The sequence below is a fragment of the Panulirus ornatus genome, chromosome 4 (assembly GCF_036320965.1).
Source record: "Panulirus ornatus isolate Po-2019 chromosome 4, ASM3632096v1, whole genome shotgun sequence".
In the NCBI taxonomy this organism is placed as follows: Eukaryota; Metazoa; Arthropoda; class Malacostraca; order Decapoda; family Palinuridae; genus Panulirus; species Panulirus ornatus.
Genome location: NC_092227.1, coordinates 34,496,077 through 34,520,648, shown reverse-complemented (window position 1 = coordinate 34,520,648; position 24,572 = coordinate 34,496,077). Strand labels below are relative to the sequence as shown.

Here is a 24,572-nt window from a genome sequence, read left to right as displayed (position 1 = left end):
GTGCGAGGTAGCGCTAGGAAAAGGAAACAAAGGCCACATTCATTCATACTCCGCCTCTAGCTGTCATGTGTAATGCACCGAAACCACAGGTCTCTTTCCACATCCAGGCCCCACAAAACTCCCCATGGTTTACCCCAGACGCTTTACATGCCTTAGTTCAATCCATCGACTTCACGTCGACCCCGATATACCTCATCGTTCCAATTCATTCTATTCCTTGCATGCCTTTCACCCTCCTGTAGGTTCAGGCGCCGATCGATCATAATCCTTTTCGCTCAATCATTCCACCTCCCACTTCTTCTCGTTCCCTCCACCCCTGACACATATATCCTCACTCATTCTCTCTATGGGACAAAACCATTTCAATACACCCTCTTCTGCTCTCTTAACCACACTCTTTTTATTACCACATATCTCTCTTACCCTTTCATAACTTACTCGATCAAACCACCTCACACCACATATTGTCCTCAAACATTGCATTTCCAAGACATCCACTCTCATCCACACAACCCTATCAATAGCCCATGCCTTGCAACCATATAACATTGTTGGAACAACTACTCCTTCAAATGTGCCCATTTTTGCTCTCCGAGATAATGTTCTCGCCTTCTACACATTTTTCAACGCTCCCAGAATCTTCGCCTCCTTCCCCACCTTGTGACTCACTTCCGCTTCTATGGTTCCATCCACTGCTAAATTCACTCCCACACATCTAAAACAATTCACTTCCTCCAGTTTTTCTCCAGTCAAGCTTACCTCCCAATTGACTTGTTCCTCAACCCTTCTGAACCTATTAGCCTTGCTCTTATTTACATTTACTTTCAGGTTTTTCTTTGACACACTTTACCAAACTTAGTCACCATCTTCTGCAGTTTCTCACCCGAATCAGCCACCAGCGATGTATCATAAGCCAACAACAACTGACTCATTTCCCAAGCCATTTCATCCACAACAGACTTCATAGTTACCTTCTAAATGTGTTTGTGTGTGTGTGTATGTGCGTGTGTGTGTGTGTGTGTGTGTGTCTGTGTGTGTGTGTGTGTGTGTGTGTGTGTGTGTATATATATATATATATATATATATATATATATATATATATATATATATATATATATATATATATATATATATATATATATATATATATATATATATATATATATATATATATATATATATATATATATATATATATATATATATATATATATATATATATATATATATATATATATATATATATATATATAGCCATTCTGAGTAACCATACAATATTCTTGGTACAACTATTTCTTCAAACATCTCCATTTTTGCACTCCTAATATAATGTTCTCTCTTTCCACACATACTTCAACGCTTCTAGAACCTTCGTCCCTTACCCAACTCTATGAGTCACTTCCACTTCCATGGTTCCATTCACTGCTAAATCCACTCCTAGATATCTAAAAGACTTCAATTCCTCCAATTTTTCTCCTTTCAAACTTTCATCCGAAATAACTTGTCCCTTAACCCTGCTGAACTTAATATCCTAGCTCTTATTCACATTTAATCTCAACATTCTCCTTTCACACACTTTTCCAAACTCAGTCACACACTTCTGCAGTGTCTCATTCGAATCAACTACCAATGCTGTATCACCTGTGAACAACGTCTGACTCACTTATCAGGCCCTCTTATTCCCAGCAGACTGCATGCATACTCGTCCTTCTTTCCAATACTCTTGTATTTACCTTGTTAACCACCCTATGTATAAACGATCAGACAAACATGGTGACATCTCACACCCTTGCCGCAGACCGACCTTCACAAGAAACCAATCACTGTCCTCTCTTCCTACTCGTACATATGCCTTACAACCATAATAAAATCTCACTGATTCTAGCAGCTTACCTCACGCACCATATATTCTTAACACCTTCCACAAAGCATCTCTATGAAACCTATCTTATGTCTTCTCCAGATCCATAAATGCCACATGCAAATCTATTTGTTTTTCTAAGTATTTTTCACACGCATTCTTCAAAGCAAACACCTGATCTATACTCATTCTGCTATCTCTGAAACCACACTGCTCCTCCCCAGTCTTATGATCAATACTTGCCTTCACTCCTCTCCATCAATACTTTTCCATAGATTTATGCTTCTGTAGTTTGAACACTCACTGTATCACCTTTGCCTTTATACAATGGCATTATATATGTATTCCGCCAATCCTCAAACACTTCACCGTGATCCATATAACCAATCAAAAATACAGTCACAACCTTTCTTAAAAGTTCAACTGCCAAACCATCTGCTCCCTCTGCCTTGCTGGATTTCATCTTCCACAAGAATTTCTCCACCTCTTCTCCCTACATCAAACAACTCTACCCGACTCTTACGTAGCAAACCACCCCAAGGAAGACACCCTTCATCTTCCACTTTATCATCAAACACATTTAACAGTCCTTCAAAAAACACTGCATCTCCACACTCCATCACTATCTGTTGTCACTTCCCCTTTTGCCCCCTTCATCGACATCCCCATTTTCTCTCTTGTCTTTCGTATATAATTTACTTCCACCCAAAACATCTTTTTATTTTACCAATAGTTTAATGATACTTTTTCACTCCAACACTCATTTGCCCTCATTTCCAGCCCCTGCACCTTCCTCTTGACCTCCTGCCGCTTTCTCTTACACATCCCCCAGTCATTTGAACTCATTCCTTGTAAGTACCACCCAAACGCTTCTCTTTTCTTTTTCATTAGCAACTATACTTCTTCATCCTACCACTCACTACCTTTTCTAATCTGCCCACCTCCGACCTTTCACATACCATCACTGCTTCCCTAATTATCCCCATTCTTCACCCACTCTCTTCATTTGCTCTCACCTTTTGCCATTCTACACTCAATCTTTCTTGATATTTCTTTACGCAACTCTCCTTGTCAAGCTCGCTTAATCTCATCGCTCTCTTCGCGACATTGTCCAAAAGATAGTGATCTGACATCCCATCAGTTGCCCCTCTCTGCACATTCCCATCGAAAAGTCTCTCTTTTACACGCCTGTCAATTGATATGTAATCTAATAATACCCGTTTACTATTTCCCCTACTCACATTCGTATAATTGTGCATATCTTTCATTTCATACCAGGTATTCCCAATCACCAGTCATTTTTCAGCACACAACTCCACAATCTCTTCACATAAACATTGCACATTACACTGAATACTCAGGCGCACCAATTATACTCTCAACTGCCACATTACTTACCTTAGCACTTAAATCACCCTTTACTAATACATGGTCTAGCGTACAAAAACTGCTGACACACTCAGCTGCTCCCAAAACACTTGCCGTTCATGATCTTTCTTCCCATGACCAGGTGCACAAGCACGAATAAGCACCCATCTATCGCCATCCACTTTCAGTTTTACCCACATCAATCTAGAATCTACTTTATTTCACTCTATCACACTCTCCTACAAATCTTTCCTCAAACATACTACCTATCTCTCTTCTCTTCTCATCTTGGTTACATCCACACACATTCGGATACCCCAGTATGAGCCTTCGAGGAGGATGAGCACTCCCCGCTTGACTCCAGTTTCCTGTCTTCGAAATTGAAACACAAGAAAGGGAGGGTTTGCAGCCCACATCTTCTGCCCCATTTATTCGCATTGTACGACACGCGGGTAATACCTTGATATACATTTCATAAAGTTTTTATATATTGCACTTTTCTAATTGTATTCTCTTGTAATCATTTTCTTTTTAAATGTTCCACCTTGAGTACGTTCACGAAACTGTAACGTCACTCAGTTATTAGATTCTCAGTAAAAGGTACTTTTATGTGTTATTACAAAGGAATATAAGGTGTACGCTGACAACAGGGGTTGTCCTGAGAGTTTTACTTTATTCTTTATATCTAAATAATAGTTACATAGAAAAGGAAGGAAAAGAATATGCAAGATGCCTAGAATGTTTTCTTATTGTAACGAAAGTGACCTTTATGTAAAGTGCGACAAAAAACAAAAGGTGGAGCTTCAAACACCCAGCCAATAACACTCTATCACTTGGCCCGCCACACATCACTAAACTCCTCCCTAATTTCGATCACTGTGCATCCGGCCACTGTCCTCACTATCTGCCACCAAGGCCCCTCCCACCGCCTGTCACTATACCTACCCTCACTATTTGTCACCTCGCCCCTCCCTACTTTCTATCAACATGCCTCACCTCATTATCTGTCACCCAGCCCCTCCGATCTGTGCATCACTATTGTTACCTTATGCCTTCACCCCTTACACATCAAAGGGTGTATAATCAGCCCATAGGCCCATTAAAACAGATAACTCTGAAATAACGGCTTCTGTTAACGAGATTTGGGCTAGACACAGATTTTCTTACCATCTGGCTAACATCTGACAGCTGACGACCGTTATTGTACCTACTCTTTCCCTTCTTCTCAAGTTGGTCAGATACTAAACACATAAAAATCTATAAAGATATATTTATGATAGCAAAATAAACATGGCTGTCTCGTAACATAAATATCATTTATTCTTGATACATAGATCTCTGTGTTACTTTACTTAACATCATTCTGGCAATTTCACTGCCCTCAGTTATATAACATAAGAGCTTGAAATGACTGAGATGTGTAGAGATTACATCATACATTTAGCAACAGCTTTGTATCACATCCTTCCTTTAATGGCCACTCCGAGAGAGAGAGTGCTTGACCTTGGCCATTTTTCAGTTTCTATACAATTTCTCAAAGAAAACTGAATAAGATGTAATGGGTAACTATAACATTTATTGGTAAATAGGGGAGATAGCTGTAATACTATACTTCTCAATATCTGAAAAATATCCTCTTTTCCCAATTTTCTTTCACCAAACATCTCCACATTATCTATCGCCAAGTTCTTCCCCATTGCATCTCATCACCGCATTTCCTCCTTGTCTATTGCTAAGTCTATTCCTACCGTCCATCACCACACCATGTCCCTCACCACCAGCCATCTCCATTCGTTTCCTAACAGTCCAAAAACACATCCCACCCCAAGCTCCATTCCCCAGCCGTCCATCACTACACCAAGCTACATATGCCTCTTCCCACAGAACATTATCATGTCCTTTTCTCCAGAGGCCATCACTGCAACTCTCTCCATTAACAGTGTCCATATGTCTCTTCCTCGATCATCGGAGCTCCTGTCTCTCTCTCTCTCTCTCTCTCTCTCTCTCTCTCTCTCTCTCTCTCTCTCTCTCTCTCTCTCTCTCTCTCTCTCTCTCTCTCTCTCTCTCTCTCTTACCAGTCCGTTTTCTCTCTTACCCTAGGGCCAGTTCCCGGCCATGGTGATTGGTGCGGTCCATGTGACAGACGAGGACGACCACGACCGTCAGGACAAGACCTTCGGGGTGGACGCCTCCACCTCCCCTGAGGTGGCCTCCCACTTTAAGGTCGACCACTACACTGGCAACATCACTATGCTCAAGGGCACACCCGCGGGGACACACGTGCTGAGAGTGAAGGTAAGGGTTTCTGGCGGTGAGAGGTAGGAAGACCACCAATAAGTGCGGAGAGGTGATTGGAAGATAGAGGGGCAATGTGTTGAGAGAGAGAGAGAGAGAGAGAGAGAGAGAGAGAGAGAGAGAGAGAGAGAGAGAGAGAGAGAGAGAGAGAGAGAGAGAGAGAGGTGTCAATTACAGGGAGGGAGAGGTTTTTGTGGGAAGAGGACAAATAAGTTTGTGAGCATGGTTCAGAATGTGAGGTGTTTGTGCCTAAGATGAGAAACGTCAGGTGTTTGTGGCTAAGGTTACCAACATCAGGTGTACGGAGATAAGGTAAGAAACATCATGCGTTTGTGGTTAAGGTGAGAAACATCAGGTGTTTGCGGCTAAGGTGAATAGCTAAAGGTTTTAAAGTGAAAATTAAGATATGATAACTGTGTAACGGAGGAATTATAAGACGAAATCATTATCATGTGTGATGGTGGGGAACATGAGAGGAGCAAGATAGCTATGATAAGAGCAGCAGGTATGTGAGGGAGAAATGTTGAATGAGTCGTATGAGGAAGTGAAGTGCTGCTTGCAGCTAGACGGAAGGCATATCAGTCTAGGATGAAATGAAACACTCGTTGAAAATTCAGCATGATTACAGATATTGCAAACCAGCAAGTAGATTTTGGAACTAATATTTTCAGCCATAGATATGACATTGTTTATAGTAGTTCTCTTTTAGCGCGCGCGCGCGTGCGTGTGTGTGTGTGTGTGTGTGTGTGTGTGTGTGTGTGCGAAAAACATACATATTACTTATACGACGACCATATATCAAAAAATTTTTCCTTTTCCTGGAATCGAACACCATCCCGACGAAGATAAAGTGTTTACCTACCTGCGTCACTTGTCTGTTGTTTAATGGACGTAGTGCACAGAAGATAAGTCATCACAATCTTCAGGATTCCTACAATTATCCATCCTTGTTGTCTGAAAATAAAACATAAGCTTCTCTTGAAGACTAACCCACTTAGTAGAAGTCAGTACAGCTTGAAAAGAAATACAATTCTTTTCTTTAACTTCTGAGAAAATATACGTCCAAAATGTCGATAAATGCAAAAAGATGTCTTATGTGGAGGACATCCATCACTTCCCAAATAGGGCAAATATATACAAAAGGAATCAAGTGTGGATATACAAAAAAAAAAGAAAAATGTGGGATACAGCCAATCAGTCGCATCTAACTTCCGTCTGGATAGCAAGGCGTCAGCCCCTCACCCACAGAACCAGCCATATCTCAAAGCAAACGGATCAAGGACCCCCCAGTACCAAATATCCTATTAATAGAATCTAAAAAGAAAGAAAAAGTAAATACAATACTTTAGTAGATATTTGCTGTGCTTGGCAACATTTTCATTCCTTTTGCTTCGTATGGTTTCCTAGCTTCAGTGATGCGTCTCTTTTGGTGTTTCTCCTCATTTTATCCATCACCAAATATCGCATCCCTTCTTTGCGACAGCTGTCTCATCTGCAAAATGGACTTTACCTATGATTTCCTGCTAAACGGGAAGATAAACACATTTCTTGTGAGTTTTGTGAAGTGAAAAATACCATAGGATAAAAGTGAAAATTGGGAATAATAGTCAAGCATAAGCAACTCTAAGGTAACTGGATGAAGACATGACAAGTGAAGCAGGGCTGTTTACTGCAAAGTCAGTATCTGTTGAAGGGAAGGAAGCGGTAGTAACTGGTACGGTATACCTTAAGTACGTTTAATGTTCTCAAGGACGAAATATTGCATGATCCTAGTATTATTGTGACTGAGGATAATATGGTCAGGCATCAAGACCAAGAGTTTTGCGTCAATGATACTCGGAGATATAATATCTTACGGAAATTTGATAACACTTCTCGAACACTTCCAGGGGAAACTTCCTTTTAAACATAAAGTAACCAATAACGCAGTGAGAGGCAGTTTGGAGGAAATCATGGGCCTGTATAAAGCTCTCTTGATGAAGTTCAGAGAGTGCACATAAGAAGCACGTTTCAAGGTTAGTGTCCAGATAGGACGGTGATTAACTCCCCCCGAATATACCAATAGGTATAAACAGTTGTAGTTCCATTATAGGGAAGAGAAGAAGGTGTTAAATCAATCTATGGACGGACCACGCTGATTGTGGCAAAAGCCTCCGTGGTAGGGACGACCTTCATCTAAACAGAAACTTTTTGGAGGAATTTTAGATGAGAATATATGCTATATGTTGAATAGAGATAGAAGACTACTCAGAAACCCAGTACGGAAGACAAACGACGCAAGAGATCAGATCAGCAGAAGTTCGAAGAAGGTAGTCTTCGCTGGCTAGGCCGGCGCAGATCAGACAGAAGTTACTGTCCAGGTCCAGATAGACGGGATTACCCAACCCTTTCGCACACAGGTCAAGACATAATCTCACACTGCAAAGGCAGACTGGGTCACACTTGGGTCACTGATGAGGTTCAATGCGTAGATGTGACAAATACAGTTGATCCCAGTGCATCTATAAATCGCACAACAAAATCAACTTTATCTACAGCAGTGCTAGAAGTACGCTGACAAAAAAAGAATAATTGATTATATATATATTTTTGCCGACAAATCAAGCTTTCTTGCACTCTCTGGAACGTAGGTGGATAATGAGTATAAGAATTTCTTCCCTAACTTAGCAGTACCTTAATATACATTGCACATCACTAACCAATCATGCAGATCTTAATGACTCTATATATATTAGAATACCTGGGAAAAAAGATAAGTGCACCTGCGTTTTGCTGTTATTATGTAAACCTTCAAACCAAAATGAGGAGCATTTCATAGTTTTATATAACAGTATAAAATCCCATGTCTCTCCCACCAGTTACCTCATCTACCCCTTACCCAGCACCGCATCCACCTACCCTTTTCTCCTCCTCTACCCATTCCACCCCCAAATTCCCCTTCTACGTTGGGGCATATGAACTGTTGTGGTGGTTTGTCAGTGACTTGACAATGCTCTTGAGAGCAAAATGTTTTCATTTTCACCATTGGAATCCTCCTCAGCAAAGGTGTTTCTAACATCACTCTCGGCAATCTTTGCCCATCCTTATCATTAAGGCTACATCTTGAATATGGAGAACTTGAAGAAGTACAAAAGATGGCTACAAAACTAATTTTATCTCTAAAAAGCTAAACATACGAATAGAAGCTAAGAAAAAAAAATTCTCATAAGAAGTATAGACTTTTCCAAACTTATGAATGAACTAACTAAAATGATCTTTTTTGCAATACGAGGCAGTGCAGTTGATAACAAATGAATGAAAATTAAGACTAAAAGATGCAATTCTGAGTAGAGAACATTTTCTTTGCAAATAGAATAATCGAACTTCAGGTGAAGTTACCGTCGAATACTTTTAATGCAAAGGCTATGAACATTTTAAAACCAGTTAAATGCATGTCTCTTCAGCGCAGGTATTTGCTTAATGGAAGAAAAAGTATGAAAAAGGGTGGACATTTGTTTGAGAATACTATTTCTATCATCCAGACTCAGACAACGACTTCATCGGCTGAGACCAGGGTGCAGTGTAGCACAGTACAATGTAGCACAATGTAGACAAGAATGTAGTGTAGTACAGTACAGTGTGACACAGTTTATACGAGAATGTAGTGCAGCACAATACAGTGCGACACAGCGTACACCAGAGTGCAGTGTAGCACAATACAATGTGGCACGGTGTAGGTCATGGTGCAGTGTAGCACACAGTACAGTGTTACACGGTGTAGATCATAGTGTAGGGTATTACAGTACAGTGTGACACAGTGTTGACCGAAGTGCAGTGTAGCACAGTACAGTGTAACACGGTGTAGACCATAGTGTAGTGTAGCACAGTACAGTGTGACACACTGTAGACCATAGTGTAGTGTAGTACCGTACAGTGTGACACAGTGTTGACCAGAGTGTAGTGTAGCACAGTACAGTGTGACACGGTGTAGGCCATAGTGTAGTGTAGCACAGTACAGTATCACAAAGGGTAGCCCAGAGTGTAGTGTAGCACAGTACAGTGCGACACGGTGTTGACTAGGGTGTGGTTTAGCACAGTACAGTTTGACATTGCTGACCAGAGAGTAGTGTAGCACAGAGCAGTGTGACACGGTGTAGACCAGAGTGTGGTGGAACTCAGTGCAGTGTGACACAGTGTTGACATTGGTGTAGTGTAGCACAGTACAGTACGACACAATGTTGACCAGAATGTTGTGTAGCACAGTACAGTGTAACACGGTGTAGACCAGAGTGTAGTGTAGCACAGTACAATGTGACACGGTGTAGACCAGAGTGTAGTGTAGCACAGTACAGTGTGACACGATGTAGATCAGAGTTTAGTGTAGCACAGTAGAGTGTGTGTAGACTAGATTGTAGTGTAGCACAGTGCAGAGACACTCAGTGTAGACCAGAGTTTGATGTAGCACAGTAGAGTGTGACACAGTGTAGACCAGAGGTTAGTGTAGCACAGTCCAGTGTGATACAGTGTAGACCATAGTGTAGTGTAGCACACTACAGTATGACGCAGTGTAGACCAGAGTGTAGTGTAGCTTAGTGCAGAGACACACAGTGTAGACCAGCGTGTAGTGTAGCACAGTACAGTGTGGCACGGTGTAAACCAGAGATTAATGTAGTACAGCACAGTGTGACACAGTGTAGACCAGAATGTAGTGTAGCACAGTACAATGTGACACGGTGTAGACCAGAGTATAGTGTAGCACAGTATAATGTGAGACGGTATAGACCAGAGTATAGTGCAGCAGAATACAAAGTGACATAGTGTAGACCAGAGTGTAGTGCAGCAGAATACAAAGTGACATAGTGTAGACCATAGTCTAGTGTAGCACAGTCCAGTGTGACACAGCGTAGAAAGACAGTTGTACTACCCGTAGTAAGGTAGTACAGATACGTATTGCAAAAAAAAATTCTTGTAAAAATCCCAATCGTACATGGTGTTCCCTGCATACCCTCTTCTGTCGGCAGTTGTTTTTGGAGGGTGGAGAGAGTGCCATGTTGATTTTGTATTTCTTATATATTTTCTCGATCAGCGATTTTTGGAGATCAATCGGACTGCTAGAGCAGCAGAAACAGCCATCTTCCCATAAACATTTCATCAGGAGTACACGAGGGAGTGACTTTAGGCTATGCAACGGCAAAGGAAAGTTTGTCCAGTGTAAATGTTTGTATACTATTTTATGTGTTAGTTATACTAAGAATAGAAGATAGAAATCATTAAACGTAATCAGACCATAATGAATATTGAATGATGATACAGGAATGGCAGACTATGAGAATCTAATACACTTTTCTTAAAACTCTGATATTCATTTTTCGTGCCAACACTATCTACTAGTTATGAAAATAATGAAGCTATCATGAATTGCTTACATAAAGAGAATAATAAAAATTACCTGACTACTTTACATTGCAAAAGGAGTAGTTTGAAATCTTGATGTGCAATATTACTCAAACGAAACATGGATCAGGGTAAGACCTGTTCCCGTAGACATCCTCAGGACATTGTCAATTTTTTAGCAAAATCTTAAACTTCTCTTTTTGAGTATCAGAACAAATATTTGTAGGGGTTTTGATCACTGTAGCAACTTAATTTGTACAGGTCACGTCGATTAGATCACATAAAATGATGCAAGGAAAATGATAAATATAAAGAAAATGAAAAATCCCTGTGTATCCCAGGAAATGATAGCGTGAGGGAGTGGATGGAGAGGCAGGAGGAAGGACCACTCTAATATTCCCCTCACGCGGCGACGCTCTGCAGGGACTCGAGGTGATGAAGAGCCAGCCTACTGTAACCCAACCCAATATTTTGCCTGACTTGGTAACGAAGTGGAATGATTTGTCTCTATCTTTGGACGCTGAGGATCTTTCATTTTATTTTCATATCAGCGAAGCTTCAATATTTTCTTTCTTGCACCAAAGTTCAGAAAAGAAATAAATTTTCGAATGATCAGGTCGCCATATTTTTGGAGTCTTCTGTGAGCTTGGCTTTCATGTTTGAGGAAAGATTACAAATAATATTATTTTCTCTAAGATTACAGCTAAGGCCCTCTTGTTTGGATTTTGATTTTCCCCGAGTTCCTTACTTCTCTCATCAAAATATATGTAATATTGCACTACCAGTGGTTGTCTTAATTAAAGAAGCATCTGCTTGGGTTAATAATCAAAGCAAACGATGGGTTTGCTGGGTATGGCTGGATGTGGTTCAACAAATGAAAATTTTCTTCACTTCTTTAACCTCAAGTGTTAAGTTGATTACTGATTCACTGGACCGCTTGACTGCCTCAAATAACCATGGACTTTGATTGGCTGAATCGTCTTATTTGTCATCTAGCAAAAGAGGAATATCCGTAAACTGGTTTAATGATCTTAACTGTTGGTTTACTTGGAGCCCTAAGATGCTTATCGACTTGATGATCTTCATAAGTGTTTGACTTTATTACATAAGCTGTTAATTGGTCTGATGATCTCAGAGACCGGTTCAGAGTCTCTGGTTGCTGACGGATTTGATAGTCGAAGCTACTCACTCGTTTAATGGTGTTAGCAGCTGAGTGGCTTAATGACCTCATATGCTGAATGGATTATTGATCATAGTCAATAGAACCCCAACGCTTCGTTACCACTGTCATGTCTATATCTATTTTTATTTCCTTCGCATCCGGGGTTGAGGGACCTTTGTGAGACAGTCTTAATTTCACTTATGTATTTCGCTCAGTGATTTGTTTTTCGCTTTTGATAATACCTTCAAACTGATATTAGTGGTTCCTCACGGATTTGCCCTTTATAGTTGCTTGTCTTATCATGTAAAGAGGAGTTTCATGCCTTCGTATATCCGTTTGTTCTAAGTCTGGCTGTTTTAAGAGTGTCTTTTTTTCATTCTAGCTACTGAACATCACGAAGACATTCTAAATGCATTTAAGAAAGACTTTGATAAAAGTTGAGTGTGCACCTCCCAGAGAAATAACTTGATTATACAAACCCTAGGACATTATCGTTATGTGTCAGGAACAGTTCATTGCCCCTGAGTCTAACACACTCAATGGGGGAAAAATTAGTTGTACTTATAACATTGAAAACAAAATATTTACATGAACTTTAAGGTTTACTTTACCTTACTGAAATATCAAAATAAGGGAAACAAATGAAACTGGTTCCTGTAAGAAAGCAAAAATCTTACAATGTTGATGTGGAAAAAATATCACTCATATCAACATAATGCTAAAACTATTCATTATTAGGACTTCATATTAGAGGTTCATATTTGAAAAGACCACCTGCATCCTGCTGACATGCGGAAAGCTTGTTATTATCATGGTCTGTCGCCAGTTATCATTTATTGGGTATCTATCCTCCTAGTTGTCATTATCAACTGATATATCGGACCCAGTCAACATAAAACACTAAAAAGGAATAGGAGCACAGAATGACACACCCACCCTAGGCGATGTCTTAAGACAAACTGAAGGTCGAGGGACCCACGTGGTCGCACACATATGGAAACACCGTAGAACAAACAAACCTCGAGAAGCATCGGGTATGACAGACTTAAGGATAGTGCTTTAGGGTTAAGGGTCTTGGATCAAAAGCTCTTGAGCATGATGCTCTTATATTGTTCTTCATAAACACAGTGTTGACCCTTCCTCTTCGGCAGGTACAAGACAACTTCCGTCGGGAGATGGCTATTGGTGAGACGATCATCACTGTAGTGGACTTGACCCTGGAGGCGGTCATGCAGTCTGGCTCACTGAGGATCTCCAACACCACAACACATGAGATGCTGCAGCAGCAGCAGGTGAGAGGCAATGGGGTATGTAATATATGACAGGGAGGGATAATGGGGCAAGTGAGAGGTGAGGGGAGAAGTAAACAATGAAGGGAGTGGTGATGGGATAGTGTGGGATGAAGGAGAACCGTGGTTAACTTGGGAAAGAGAGTTAGGAAGTGATTTGGTCGAGTGGTTACGAGGAATGAATGAAGTTGGAGGAGAAGGGGAGGTGAATGTAGAGGATTAGAGGGAGAGAAATAAGAAAAGACGGGAAATATAGGAGTGAGAGCTGAAGGAGCGTAGATGTGAAAAGATCTAAGAATAGATATCTCATAGGAATAAAGCAAATGCATGAAAGATTAGAAATGAGACAGATGGGGGATGACTAAAATGGGGGATTGAGACCAATAGCAGCGTTGGGGGCGTGATAAATGAGAGGGATAAAGATATGAGAGGTGGAAATGTGGCGAAGTAAATTATGAGGGTTATAAGAGGAGGATGGGAGTGAGATCTTAAGTGGCGTGGTAAATATGTGTATGGGAGAGGTAAAGGGAATTTAAGTTAGGTGGAAGTAAGAAGTAGGGAAAAAGATAAGACGTAAGAGAAAGTGAAAAGCGAGGACCAGTGAAATGTAAGGGAAAGTGAGACGCTTTGGAGAAGTAAGACGTGAGAAAGGGTAGGAGGTCGAAAGGTAGAAAAGTGATTAAGGGAAGGAGGAGTATGAGAGCGAGAAATGAGCAGTCGTGATGGGTGCAGAGAAGCAGTAGGTTATGGGTTAGGTATGAGACTGCGACCTCTCTCCTAATATTCTAGATCTATATTTTACCTCTAGTACAACCTGCTGTAGCTATATTATCTCGTCCCAAATTGGTTCATCTGATCACAGTCTCATAAATGCATCCGTTTTAACAGCACCTCCCCCTCCAGCAGCCCCTTCTAAACATAAGTACTGGCACCTCAACAAAGCTGACTTGAATGATTTACGTAAATTTTTTTCTGTCTTTTCTTGGGTAAATTAGAGTCTTATGAGGCGATGCCTATGTCTCCACCAAGCGCATAGCAGAGGTTATTCTTGCGGGAGTTGAAGCATTCTTTAAGACCAGCCCTTCTTCCAATCCATGGTTCAATATTTCCTGTTCTGAGGCCATTTGTGTAGGGAATCAGGCATATCAGGCTGGGAAAAACTCTCCTTCCTCTCACTTCCATTCAAATCTTATCACTGCCCGTGATTATTGCAAGCACGTTATCTGTGGGACAAAGCGTTTCTTTATTCAAAGGAAGTGCGATAACCCCTCCTCGTCAGTCACTGATAGGTATTTATGGTCTTTAGCTAAGGGCATCTCTGTCAGTGTCTGTCGCTCTAGCTTTCCTTCACTTTTTGGTTTACACGGAACTATAGCTGTCTTTCCCGTAAACAAAGCAACTCTGGAGGATCCCTTTTCTCATCTAACTCCAACTTGGATGACTAACATTCCTTACATTCCTTCACCCCCTGATGCTCCACTTACTGATATTCCGCCTCTTCACCTAAACTCTTTTCGGACTGTCCAAAGAATGCCTCTCTCTCTCTGGACACAAGCAAGGCTGATGGTCCTGATGACAAACATTCCAGTGCACTGAAAGAGTATGCCTCCGAATTTGCACCTGTGTTTGTTCGTCTTTACCGTTTCTCTAAAGAACAAAACTTTTTCCTCTCCTTGGAAGCATGCATTGTTACAACCCATTCCTGAAAAGGGTGACCGTTGAGACCCCTCTGACTATCCTCCTAATGATTTGACATCTACAATTTCCAAAATCTTGGAATCCCTCCTCAACTCCCATATCCTTAGACACCTTGAGAATCCACTGGTGATATCTTTTCTTGTTTTACTAGTGTCTGGTCATCATCCCTGAAAGACTTTATGAAGTCATGTGTAGTTGCCCCTTACATATCCAAAGCTTTTGAGAGGGTGTGTTACGGGGTCTCATCTATATTTTCCACTCTTTTGGGTTCCCTCCCTCACTTTGCTCCTTCACATCTAGCTTCCTCTTTGAGGTTGTTGTTGGATTAGCCTCCCCCAAACCACCTTTTCTCCATCTATAGCGGTGTCCTTCAAGGTTCTGTCCTGTCCCCTAAACTTTTTCTCCTTTTTTTCAATGACTTCCTCTCTTCTATAAATAACCAAATGCACTCATACGTTGACGACTTAACACTGTAGTCATCCATATATTTGAATTCTGTTCCTTCTCTCACTTAGTCTGCATCTCGTCTTGACACAGCTTCCTCAGTAAACTTGGAGAGGATGTTTCAATGGGGCAGATGAACTTTAGTTAAGTTTAATGCCTCCAAGACCCAGTTTCTATCCATCGCTATGTCGAAAACTCCTCACAACTCTCTACTTTCCTTTAATGGTTCTGTAATTTCACCTCATGACGGAATGAACATATTTCTACTCTTTCTTTGTAAACCAACTCTTCGGAAATAGCTAAGTTGGCCTCTAAGAAACTGGGAGTCCTGTTTAGATGTCAAAACTTCTTTTCTAATAACAGTTGCTTTCACACACCTGGGTTGGTTCTAACTCTGAATCTTTACTTGACAGATTGAGTCCAAAATGGTAAGACTTTTAAACTATCCCAAGCTAACTTCCAAACTCGACGCTCTTGCTTTACGTCCTAATGTTGGTTCAATTTCCCTCTTCTATAGGTATTACTATGGTTTTCATTCCCGAGAGGTGGAGGCTTGTGACTTCCAACCAAAACATAAAGCACATATTACTCGATAACTACTGCGACATATAATTACTGATTGGCCATTGGCAACTTCAGGGTGGGCCTTTGTGATAACTGCTACTTTACCTACACGCAAAAGATAAGGAACACTCTGCGTTCACATACCTATCCGAATATCCATGACCTGGGACATTTTAAATGGTTATTTACCTTATATAGAATTATCAAATATTTTCCCCTCGTCATCTCTTTTTCCCTTTCACATAAAGCACGGCATGAATGAGGGCATTTTACCGTGATTGGAACATTTATCATATATATATATATATATATATATATATATATATATATATATATATATATATATATATATATATATATATATATTTTTTTTTTTTTTTTTGCTTTGTCGCTGTTTCCCGCGTTTGCGAGGTAGCGCAAGGAAACAGACTAAAGAAAGGGCCCAACCCACCCCCATACACATGTATATACATACACGTCCACACACCCAAATATACATACCTACACAGCTTTCCATGGTTTACCCCAGACGCTTCACATGCCCTGATTCAATCCACTGACAGCACGTCAACCCAGGTATACCACATCGATCCAATTCACTCTATTCCTTGCCCTCCTTTCACCCTCCTGCATGTTCAGGCCCCGATCACACAAAATCTTTTTCACTCCATCTTTCCACCTCCAATTTGGTCTCCCACTTCTCCTCGTTCCCTCCACCTCCGACACATATATCCTCTTCGTCAATCTTTCCTCACTCATTCTCTCCATGTGCCCAAACCATTTGAAAACACCCTCTTCTGCTCTCTCAACCACGCTCCTTTTATTTCCACACATCTCTCTTACCCTTACGTTACTTACTCGATCAAACGACCTCACACCACACATTGTCGTCAAACATCTCATTTCCAGCACATCCACCCTCCTGCGCACAACTCTATCCATAGCTCACGCTTCACAACCATACAACATTGTTGGAAGCACTATTCCTTCACACATACCCATTTTTGCTTTCCGAGATAATGTTCTCGACTTCCACACATTCTTCAAGGCTCCCAGGAATTTCGCCCCCTCCCCCACCCTATGATCCACTTCCGCTTCCATGGTTCCATCCACTGCCAGATCCACTCTCAGATATCTAAAACACTTTACTTCCTCCAGTTTTTCTCCATTTAAACTTACCTCCCAATTGACTTGACCCTCAACCCTACTGTACATAATTACCTTGCTCTTATTCACATTTACTCTTAACTTTCTTCTTTCACACACTTTACCAAAATCAGTCACCAGCTTCTGCAGTTTCTCACATGAATCAGCCACCAGCACTGTATCATCAGCGAACAACAACTGACTCACTTCCCAAGCTCTCTCATCCCCAACAGACTTCATACTTGCCCCTCTTTCCAAAACTCTTCCATTCACCTCCCTAACGACTCCATCCATAAACAAATTAAACAACCATGGAGACATCACACACCCCTGCCGCAAACCTACATTCACTGAGAACCAATCACTTTCCTCTCTTCCTACACGTACACATGACTTACATCCTCGATAAAAACTTTTCACTGATTCTAACAACTTGCCTCCCACACCATATATTCTTAATATCTTCCACAGAGCATCTCTATCAACTCCATCATATGCCTTCTCCAGATCCATAAATGCTACATACAAATTCATTTGCTTTTCAAAGTATTTCTCACATATATTCTTCAAAGCAAACACCTGATCCACACATCCTCTACCACTTCTTAAACCACACTGCTCTTCCCCAATCTGATTCTCTGTACATGCCTTCACCCTCTCAATCAATACCCTCCCATATAATTTACCAGGAATACTCAACAAACTTATACCTCTGAAATTTGAGCACTCACTCTTATCCCCTTTGCCTTTGTACAATGGCACTATGCACGCATTCCGCCAATCCTCAGGCACCTCACCATGAGTCCTACATACATTAAATAACCTTACCAACCAGTCAATAATACAGTCACCCCCTTTTTTAATAAATTCCACTGCAATACCATCCAAACCTGCTGCCTTGCCGGCTTTCATCTTCCGCAAAGCTTTTACTACCTCTTCTCTGTTTACCAAATCATTTTCCCTAACACTCTCACTTTGCGCACCACCTCGACCAAAACACCCTATATCTGCCACTCTATCATCAAATACATTCAACAAACCTTCAAAATACTCACTCCATCTCCTTCTCACATCATCACTACTTGTTATCACCTCCCCATTGCGCCCTTCATTGAAGTTCCCATTTGCTCCCTTGTCTTACGAACTTTATTTACCTCCTTCCTGAACATCTTTTTATTCTCACTAAAATTTAATGATACTCTCTTACCCCAACTCTCATTTGCCCTCTTTTTCACCTCTTGCACCTTTCTCTTGACCTCCTGTCTCTTTCTTTTATACATCTCCCAGTCAATTGCATTTTTTCCCTGGAAAATCGTCCAAATGCCTCTCTCTTCTCTTTCACTAATAATCTTACTTCTTCATCCCACCACTCACTACCCTTTCTAATCACCCCACCTCCCACTCTTCTCATGCCACAAGCATCTTTTGCGCAATCCATCACTGATTCCCTAAATACATCCCATTCCTCCCCCACTCCTCTTACTTCCATTGTTCTCACCTTTTTCCATTCTGTACTCAGTCTCTCCTGGTACTTCCTCACACAAGTCTCGTTCCCAAGCTCACTTACTCTCACCACCCTCTTCACCACAACATTCACCCCAATATATATATATATATATATATATATATATATATATATATATATATATATATATATATATATATATATATATATTTTTTTTTTTTTTTTTTTTTTTTATACTTTGTCGCTGTCTCCCGCGTTTGCGAGGTAGCGCAAGGAAACAGACGAAAGAAATGGCCCAACCCCCCCCCCCCCATACACATGTACATACACACGTCCACACACGCAAATATACATACCTACACAGCTTTCCATGGTTTACCCCAGACGCTTCACATGCCTTGCTTCAATCCACTGACAGCACGTCAACCCCTGTATACCACATGACTCCAATTCACTCTATTTCTTGCCCTCCTTTCACCCTCCTGCATGTTCAGGCCCCGATCACACAAAATCTTTTTCACTCCATCTTTCCACCTCCAATTTGGTCTCCCTCTTCTCCTCGTTCCCTCCACCTCCGACACATATATCCTCTTGGTCAATCTCTCCTCACTCATTCTCTCCATGTGCCCAAACCATTTCAAAACACCCTCTTCTGCTCTCTCAACCACGCTCTTTTTATTTCCACACATCTCTCTTACCCTTACGTTACTTACTCGATCAAACCACCTCACACCACACATTGAGGGAATAATTGGTATGCATGGGGTGTTCAGTGTTGTAAATGGAAATGGTGAAGAGCTTGTAGATTTATGTGCTGAAAAAGGACTGATGATTGGGAATACCTGGTTTAAAAAGCGAGATATACATAAGTATACTTATGTAAGTAGGAGAGATGGCCAGAGAGCGTTATTGGATTACGTGTTAATTGACAGGCGTGCGAAAGAGAGACTTTTGGATGTTAATGTGCTGAGAGGTGCAACTGGAGGGATGTCTGATCATTATCTTGTGGAGGCTAAGGTGAAGATTAGTATGGGTTTTCAGAAAAGAGGAGTGAATGTTGGGGTGAAGAAGGTGGTGAGAGTAAGTGAGCTTGGGAAGGAGACCTGTGTGGGGAAGTACCAGGAGAGACTGTGTACAGAATGGAAAAAGGTGAGAACAATGGAAGTAAGGGGAGTGGGGGAGGAATGGGATGTATTTAGGGAATCAGTGATGGATTGCGCAAAGGATGCTTGTGGCATGAGAAGAGTGGGAGGTGGGCTGTTTAGAAAGGGTAGTGAGTGGTGGGATGAAGAAGTAAGAGTATTAGTGAAAGAGAAGAGAGAGGCATTTGGACGATTTTTGCAGGGAAAAAATGCAATTGAGTGGGAGAAGCATAAAAGAAAGAGACAGGAGGTCAAGAGAAAGGTGCAAGAGGTGAAAAAAAGGGCAAATGAGAGTTGGGGTGAGAGACTATCAGTAAATTTTAGGGAAAATAAAAAGATGTTCTGGAAGGAGGTAAATAGGGTGCGTAAGACAAGGGAGCAAATGGGAACTTCAGTGAAGGGCGTAAATGGGGAGGTGATAACAAGTAGCGGTGATGTGAGAAGGAGATGGAATGAGTATTTTGAAGGTTTGTTGAATGTGTCTGATGACAGAGTGGCAGATATAGGGTGTTTTGGTCGAGGTGGTGTGCAAAGTGAGAGGGTTAGGGAAAATGATTTGGTAAACAGAGAAGAGGTAGTAAAAGCTTTGCGGAAGATGAAAGCCGGCAAGGCAGCAGGTTTGGATGGTATTGCAGTGGAATTTATTAAGAAAGGGGGTGACTGTATTGTTGACTGGTTGGTAAGGTTATTTAATGTATGTATGACTCATGGTGAGGTGCCTGAGGATTGGCGGAATGCGTGCATAGTGCCATTGTACAAAGGCAAAGGGGATAAGAGTGAGTGCTCAAATTACAGAGGTATAAGTTTGTTGAGTATTCCTGGTAAATTATATGGGAGGGTATTGATTGAGAGGGTGAAGGCATGTACAGAGCATCAGATTGGGGAAGAGCAGTGTGGTTTCAGAAGTGGTAGAGGATGTGTGGATCAGGTGTTTGCTTTGAAGAATGTATGTGAGAAATACTTAGAAAAGCAAATGGATTTGTATGTAGCATTTATGGATCTGGAGAAGGCATATGATAGAGTTGATAGAGATGCTCTGTGGAAGGTATTAAGAATATATGGTGTGGGAGGCAAGTTGTTAGAAGCAGTGAAAAGTTTTTATCGAGGATGTCCTCAAACATCTCATTTCCAGCACATCCATCCTCCTGCGCACAACTCTATCCATAGCCCACGCCTCGCAACCATACAATATTGTTGGAACCACTATTCCTTCAAACATACCCATTTTTGCTTTCCGAGATAATGTTCTCGACTTCCACACATTCTTCAAGGCTCCCAGAATTTTCGCCCCCTCCCCCACCCTATGATCCACTTCCGCTTCCATGGTTCCATCCGCTGCCAGATCCACTCCCAGATATCTCAAAGACTTCACTTCCTCCAGTTTTTCTCCATTCAAACTCACCTCCCAATTGACTTGACCCTCAACCCTACTGTACCTAATAACCTTGCTCTTATTCACATTTACTTTTAACTTTCTTCTTTCACACACTTTACCAAACTCAGTCACCAGCTTCTGCAGTTTCTCACATGAATCAGCCACCATCGCTGTATCATCAGCGAACAACAACTGACTCACTTCCCAAGCTCTCTCATCCCCAACAGACTTCATACTTGCCCCTCTTTCCAAAACTCTTGCATTCACGTCCATAACAACCCCATCCATAAACAAATTAAACAACCATGGAGACATATATATATATATATATATATATATATATATATATATATATATATATATATATATATATATATATATATATATATATTTCTTTTTTTATTTTCTTTCTATTTTGCTTTCTCGCTGTCTCCCGCGTTTGCGAGGTAGCGCAAGGAAACAGACGAAAGAAATGGCCCAACCCACCCCCATACACATATATATACATACACGTCAACACACGCAAATATACATACCTATACATCTCAATGTACACATATACATACACACACAGACACACACATATATACCCATGCTCACAATTCACACTGTCTACCTTTATTCATTCCCATCGCCACCTCGCCACACATGGAATACCATCCCCCTCCCACCTCATGTGTGCCAGTGTAGCGTTAGGAAAAGACAACAAAGGCCCCATTTGTTCACACTTAGTCTCTAGCTGTCATGCAATAATGCCCGAAACCACAGCTCCCTTTCCACATCCAGGCCCCACAGAACTTTCCATGGTTTACCCCAGACGCTTCACATGCCCTGATTCAATCCAATGACAGCACGTCGACCCCGGTATACCACATCGATTCACCCTACTATATTCCTTGCCCGCCTTTCACCCTCCTTCATGTTCAGGCCCCGATCACTCAAAATCTTTTTCACTCCATCTTTCCACCTCCAATTTGGTCTCCCACTTCTCCTCGTTCCCTCCACCTTCGACACATATATCCTCTTGGTCAATCTTTCCTCACTCATTCTCTCCATGTGCCCAAAACATTTCAAAAAGCCCTCTTCCGCTCTCTCAACCACGCTATTTTTATTTCCACACATCTCTCTTACCCTTACATTACTTACTCGATCAAACCACATAACACCACACATTGTCCTCAAACATCTCATTTCCAGCACATCCACCCTCCTGCGCACAACTCTATCCATAGCCCACGCCTCGCAACCATAAAACATTGTTGGAACCACTATTCCTTCAAATATACTCATTTTTGCTTTCCGAGATAATGTTCTCGACTTCCACACATTCTTCAAGGCTCCCAGGATTTTCGCTCCCCGCCCACCCTATGACTTATTTCCGCTTCCATGTTTCCATCCGCTGCCAGATCCACTCCCAGATATCTAAAACACTTTACTTCCTCCAGTTTTTCTCCATTCAAACTTACCTCCCAATTGACTTGACCCTCAACACAAGTGTGCCTAATAACCTTGCTCTTATTCACATTTACTCATAACTTTCTTCTTTCACACACTTTACCAAACTCAGTCACCAGCTTCTTCAGTTTCTCACATGAATCAGCCACCAGCGCTGTATCATCAGCGAACAACAACTGACTCACTTCCCAAGCTCTCTCATCCACAACAGACTTCATACTTGACCCTCTTTCCAAAACTCTTGCTTTTACCTCCCTAACAACCCCATCCATAAACAAATTAAACAACCATGGAGACATCACACACCCCTGCCACAAACATACATTCACTGAGAACCAATCATTTTCCTATCTTCCTACACGTACACATGCCTTACATCCTCGATAAAAACTTTTCAATGCTTCTAAGAACTTGCCTCCCACACCATATATTCTTAATACCTTCCACGGAGCATCTCTATCAACTCTATCATATGCCTTCTCCAGGTCCATAAATGCTACATACAAATCCATTTGCTTTTGTAAGTATTTCTCACATACATTCTTCATCAGTGATGGAGTGCGCAAAAGATGCTTGTGGCATGAGAAGCGTGGGAGGTGGGTTGATTAGAAAGGGTAGTGAGTGGTGGGATGAAGAAGTAAGATATTAGTGAAAGAGAAGAGAGAATCATTTGAACGATTTTTGCAGGGAAAAAATGCAATTGAGAGGGAGATGTATAAATGAAAGACACGGGAGGTCAAGAGAGAGGTGCAAGAGGTGAAAAAGAGAGCAAATGAGAGTTGGGTAAATAGTATCATTAAATTTTAGGGAGAATAAAAAGATGTTCTGGAAGGAGGTAAATAAAGTGAGTAAGACAAGGGAGCAAATGGGAACTTCAGTGAAGGGCGCTAATGGGGAGGTGATAACAAGTAGTGGTGATGTGAGAAGGAGATGGAGTGAGTATTTTGAAGGTTTGTTGAATGTTTTTGATGATAGAGTGGCAGATATAGGGTGTTTTGGTCGAGGTGGTGTGCAAAGTGAGAGGGTTAGGGAAAATGATTTGGTAAACAGAGAAGAGGTAGTAAAAGCTTTGCGAAAGATGAAAGCCGGCAAGGCAGCAGGTTTGGATGGTATTACAGTGGAATCTATTAAAAAAGGGGGTGACTTTATTGTTGACTGGTTGGTAAGGTTATTCAATGTATGTATGATTCATGGTGAGGTGCATGAGGATTGGCGGAATGCGTGCATAGTGCCATTGTACAAAGGCAAAGGGGATAAGAGTGAGTGCTCAAATTACAGAGGTATAAGTTTGTTGAGTATTCCTGGTAAATTATACGGAAGGGTATTGATTGAGAGGGTGAAGGCATGTACAGAGCCTTAGATTTGGGAAGAGCAGTGTGGCTTCAGAAGTGGTAGAGGATGTGTGGATCAGGTGTTTGCTTTGAAGAATATATACAAATATAAATATATATATATATATATATATATATATATATATATATATATATATATATATATATATATATATATATATATATATACATATATATATATATATATATATATATATATATATATATATATATATATATATATATATATATATATATATATATATATATATATATACATATATGTATATATATATATATATATATATATATATATATATATATATATATATATATATATATATATATATATATATATATATATATCCCTGGGGATAGGGGAGAAAGAATACTTCCCACGTATTCCCTGCGTGTCGTAGAAGTCGACTAAAAGGGAAGGGAGCGGGGGGCTGGAAATCCTCCCCTCTTTTTTTTTTTTTCCCAAAGAAGGAACAGAGAAAGGGGCCAGGCGAGGATATTCCCTCAAAGGCCCAGTCCTCTGTTCTTAACACTACCTCACTAATGCGGGAAATGGTGAATAGTATGAAAGAAAAGAAATATATCT

At 40.9% G+C, this 24,572-nt stretch overlaps 1 protein-coding gene across 1 annotated transcript in view; it reads left to right on the top strand.

Annotated features, from left to right (window-relative positions):
* Nucleotides 1-5,333: 5,333 nt before the first annotated feature.
* The window catches only part of LOC139764758 (DE-cadherin-like), an 83,959-nt gene continuing 64,720 nt past the window's right edge, over nt 5,334-24,572 (top strand). Inside the window, exons 1-2 of the mRNA XM_071691623.1 lie at nt 5,334-5,524; nt 13,211-13,351. Coding sequence (XP_071547724.1) covers nt 5,345-5,524; nt 13,211-13,351 — 321 coding nt within the window. The 5' untranslated portion in view covers nt 5,334-5,344. The remainder of the gene's footprint in view (nt 5,525-13,210; nt 13,352-24,572) is intronic.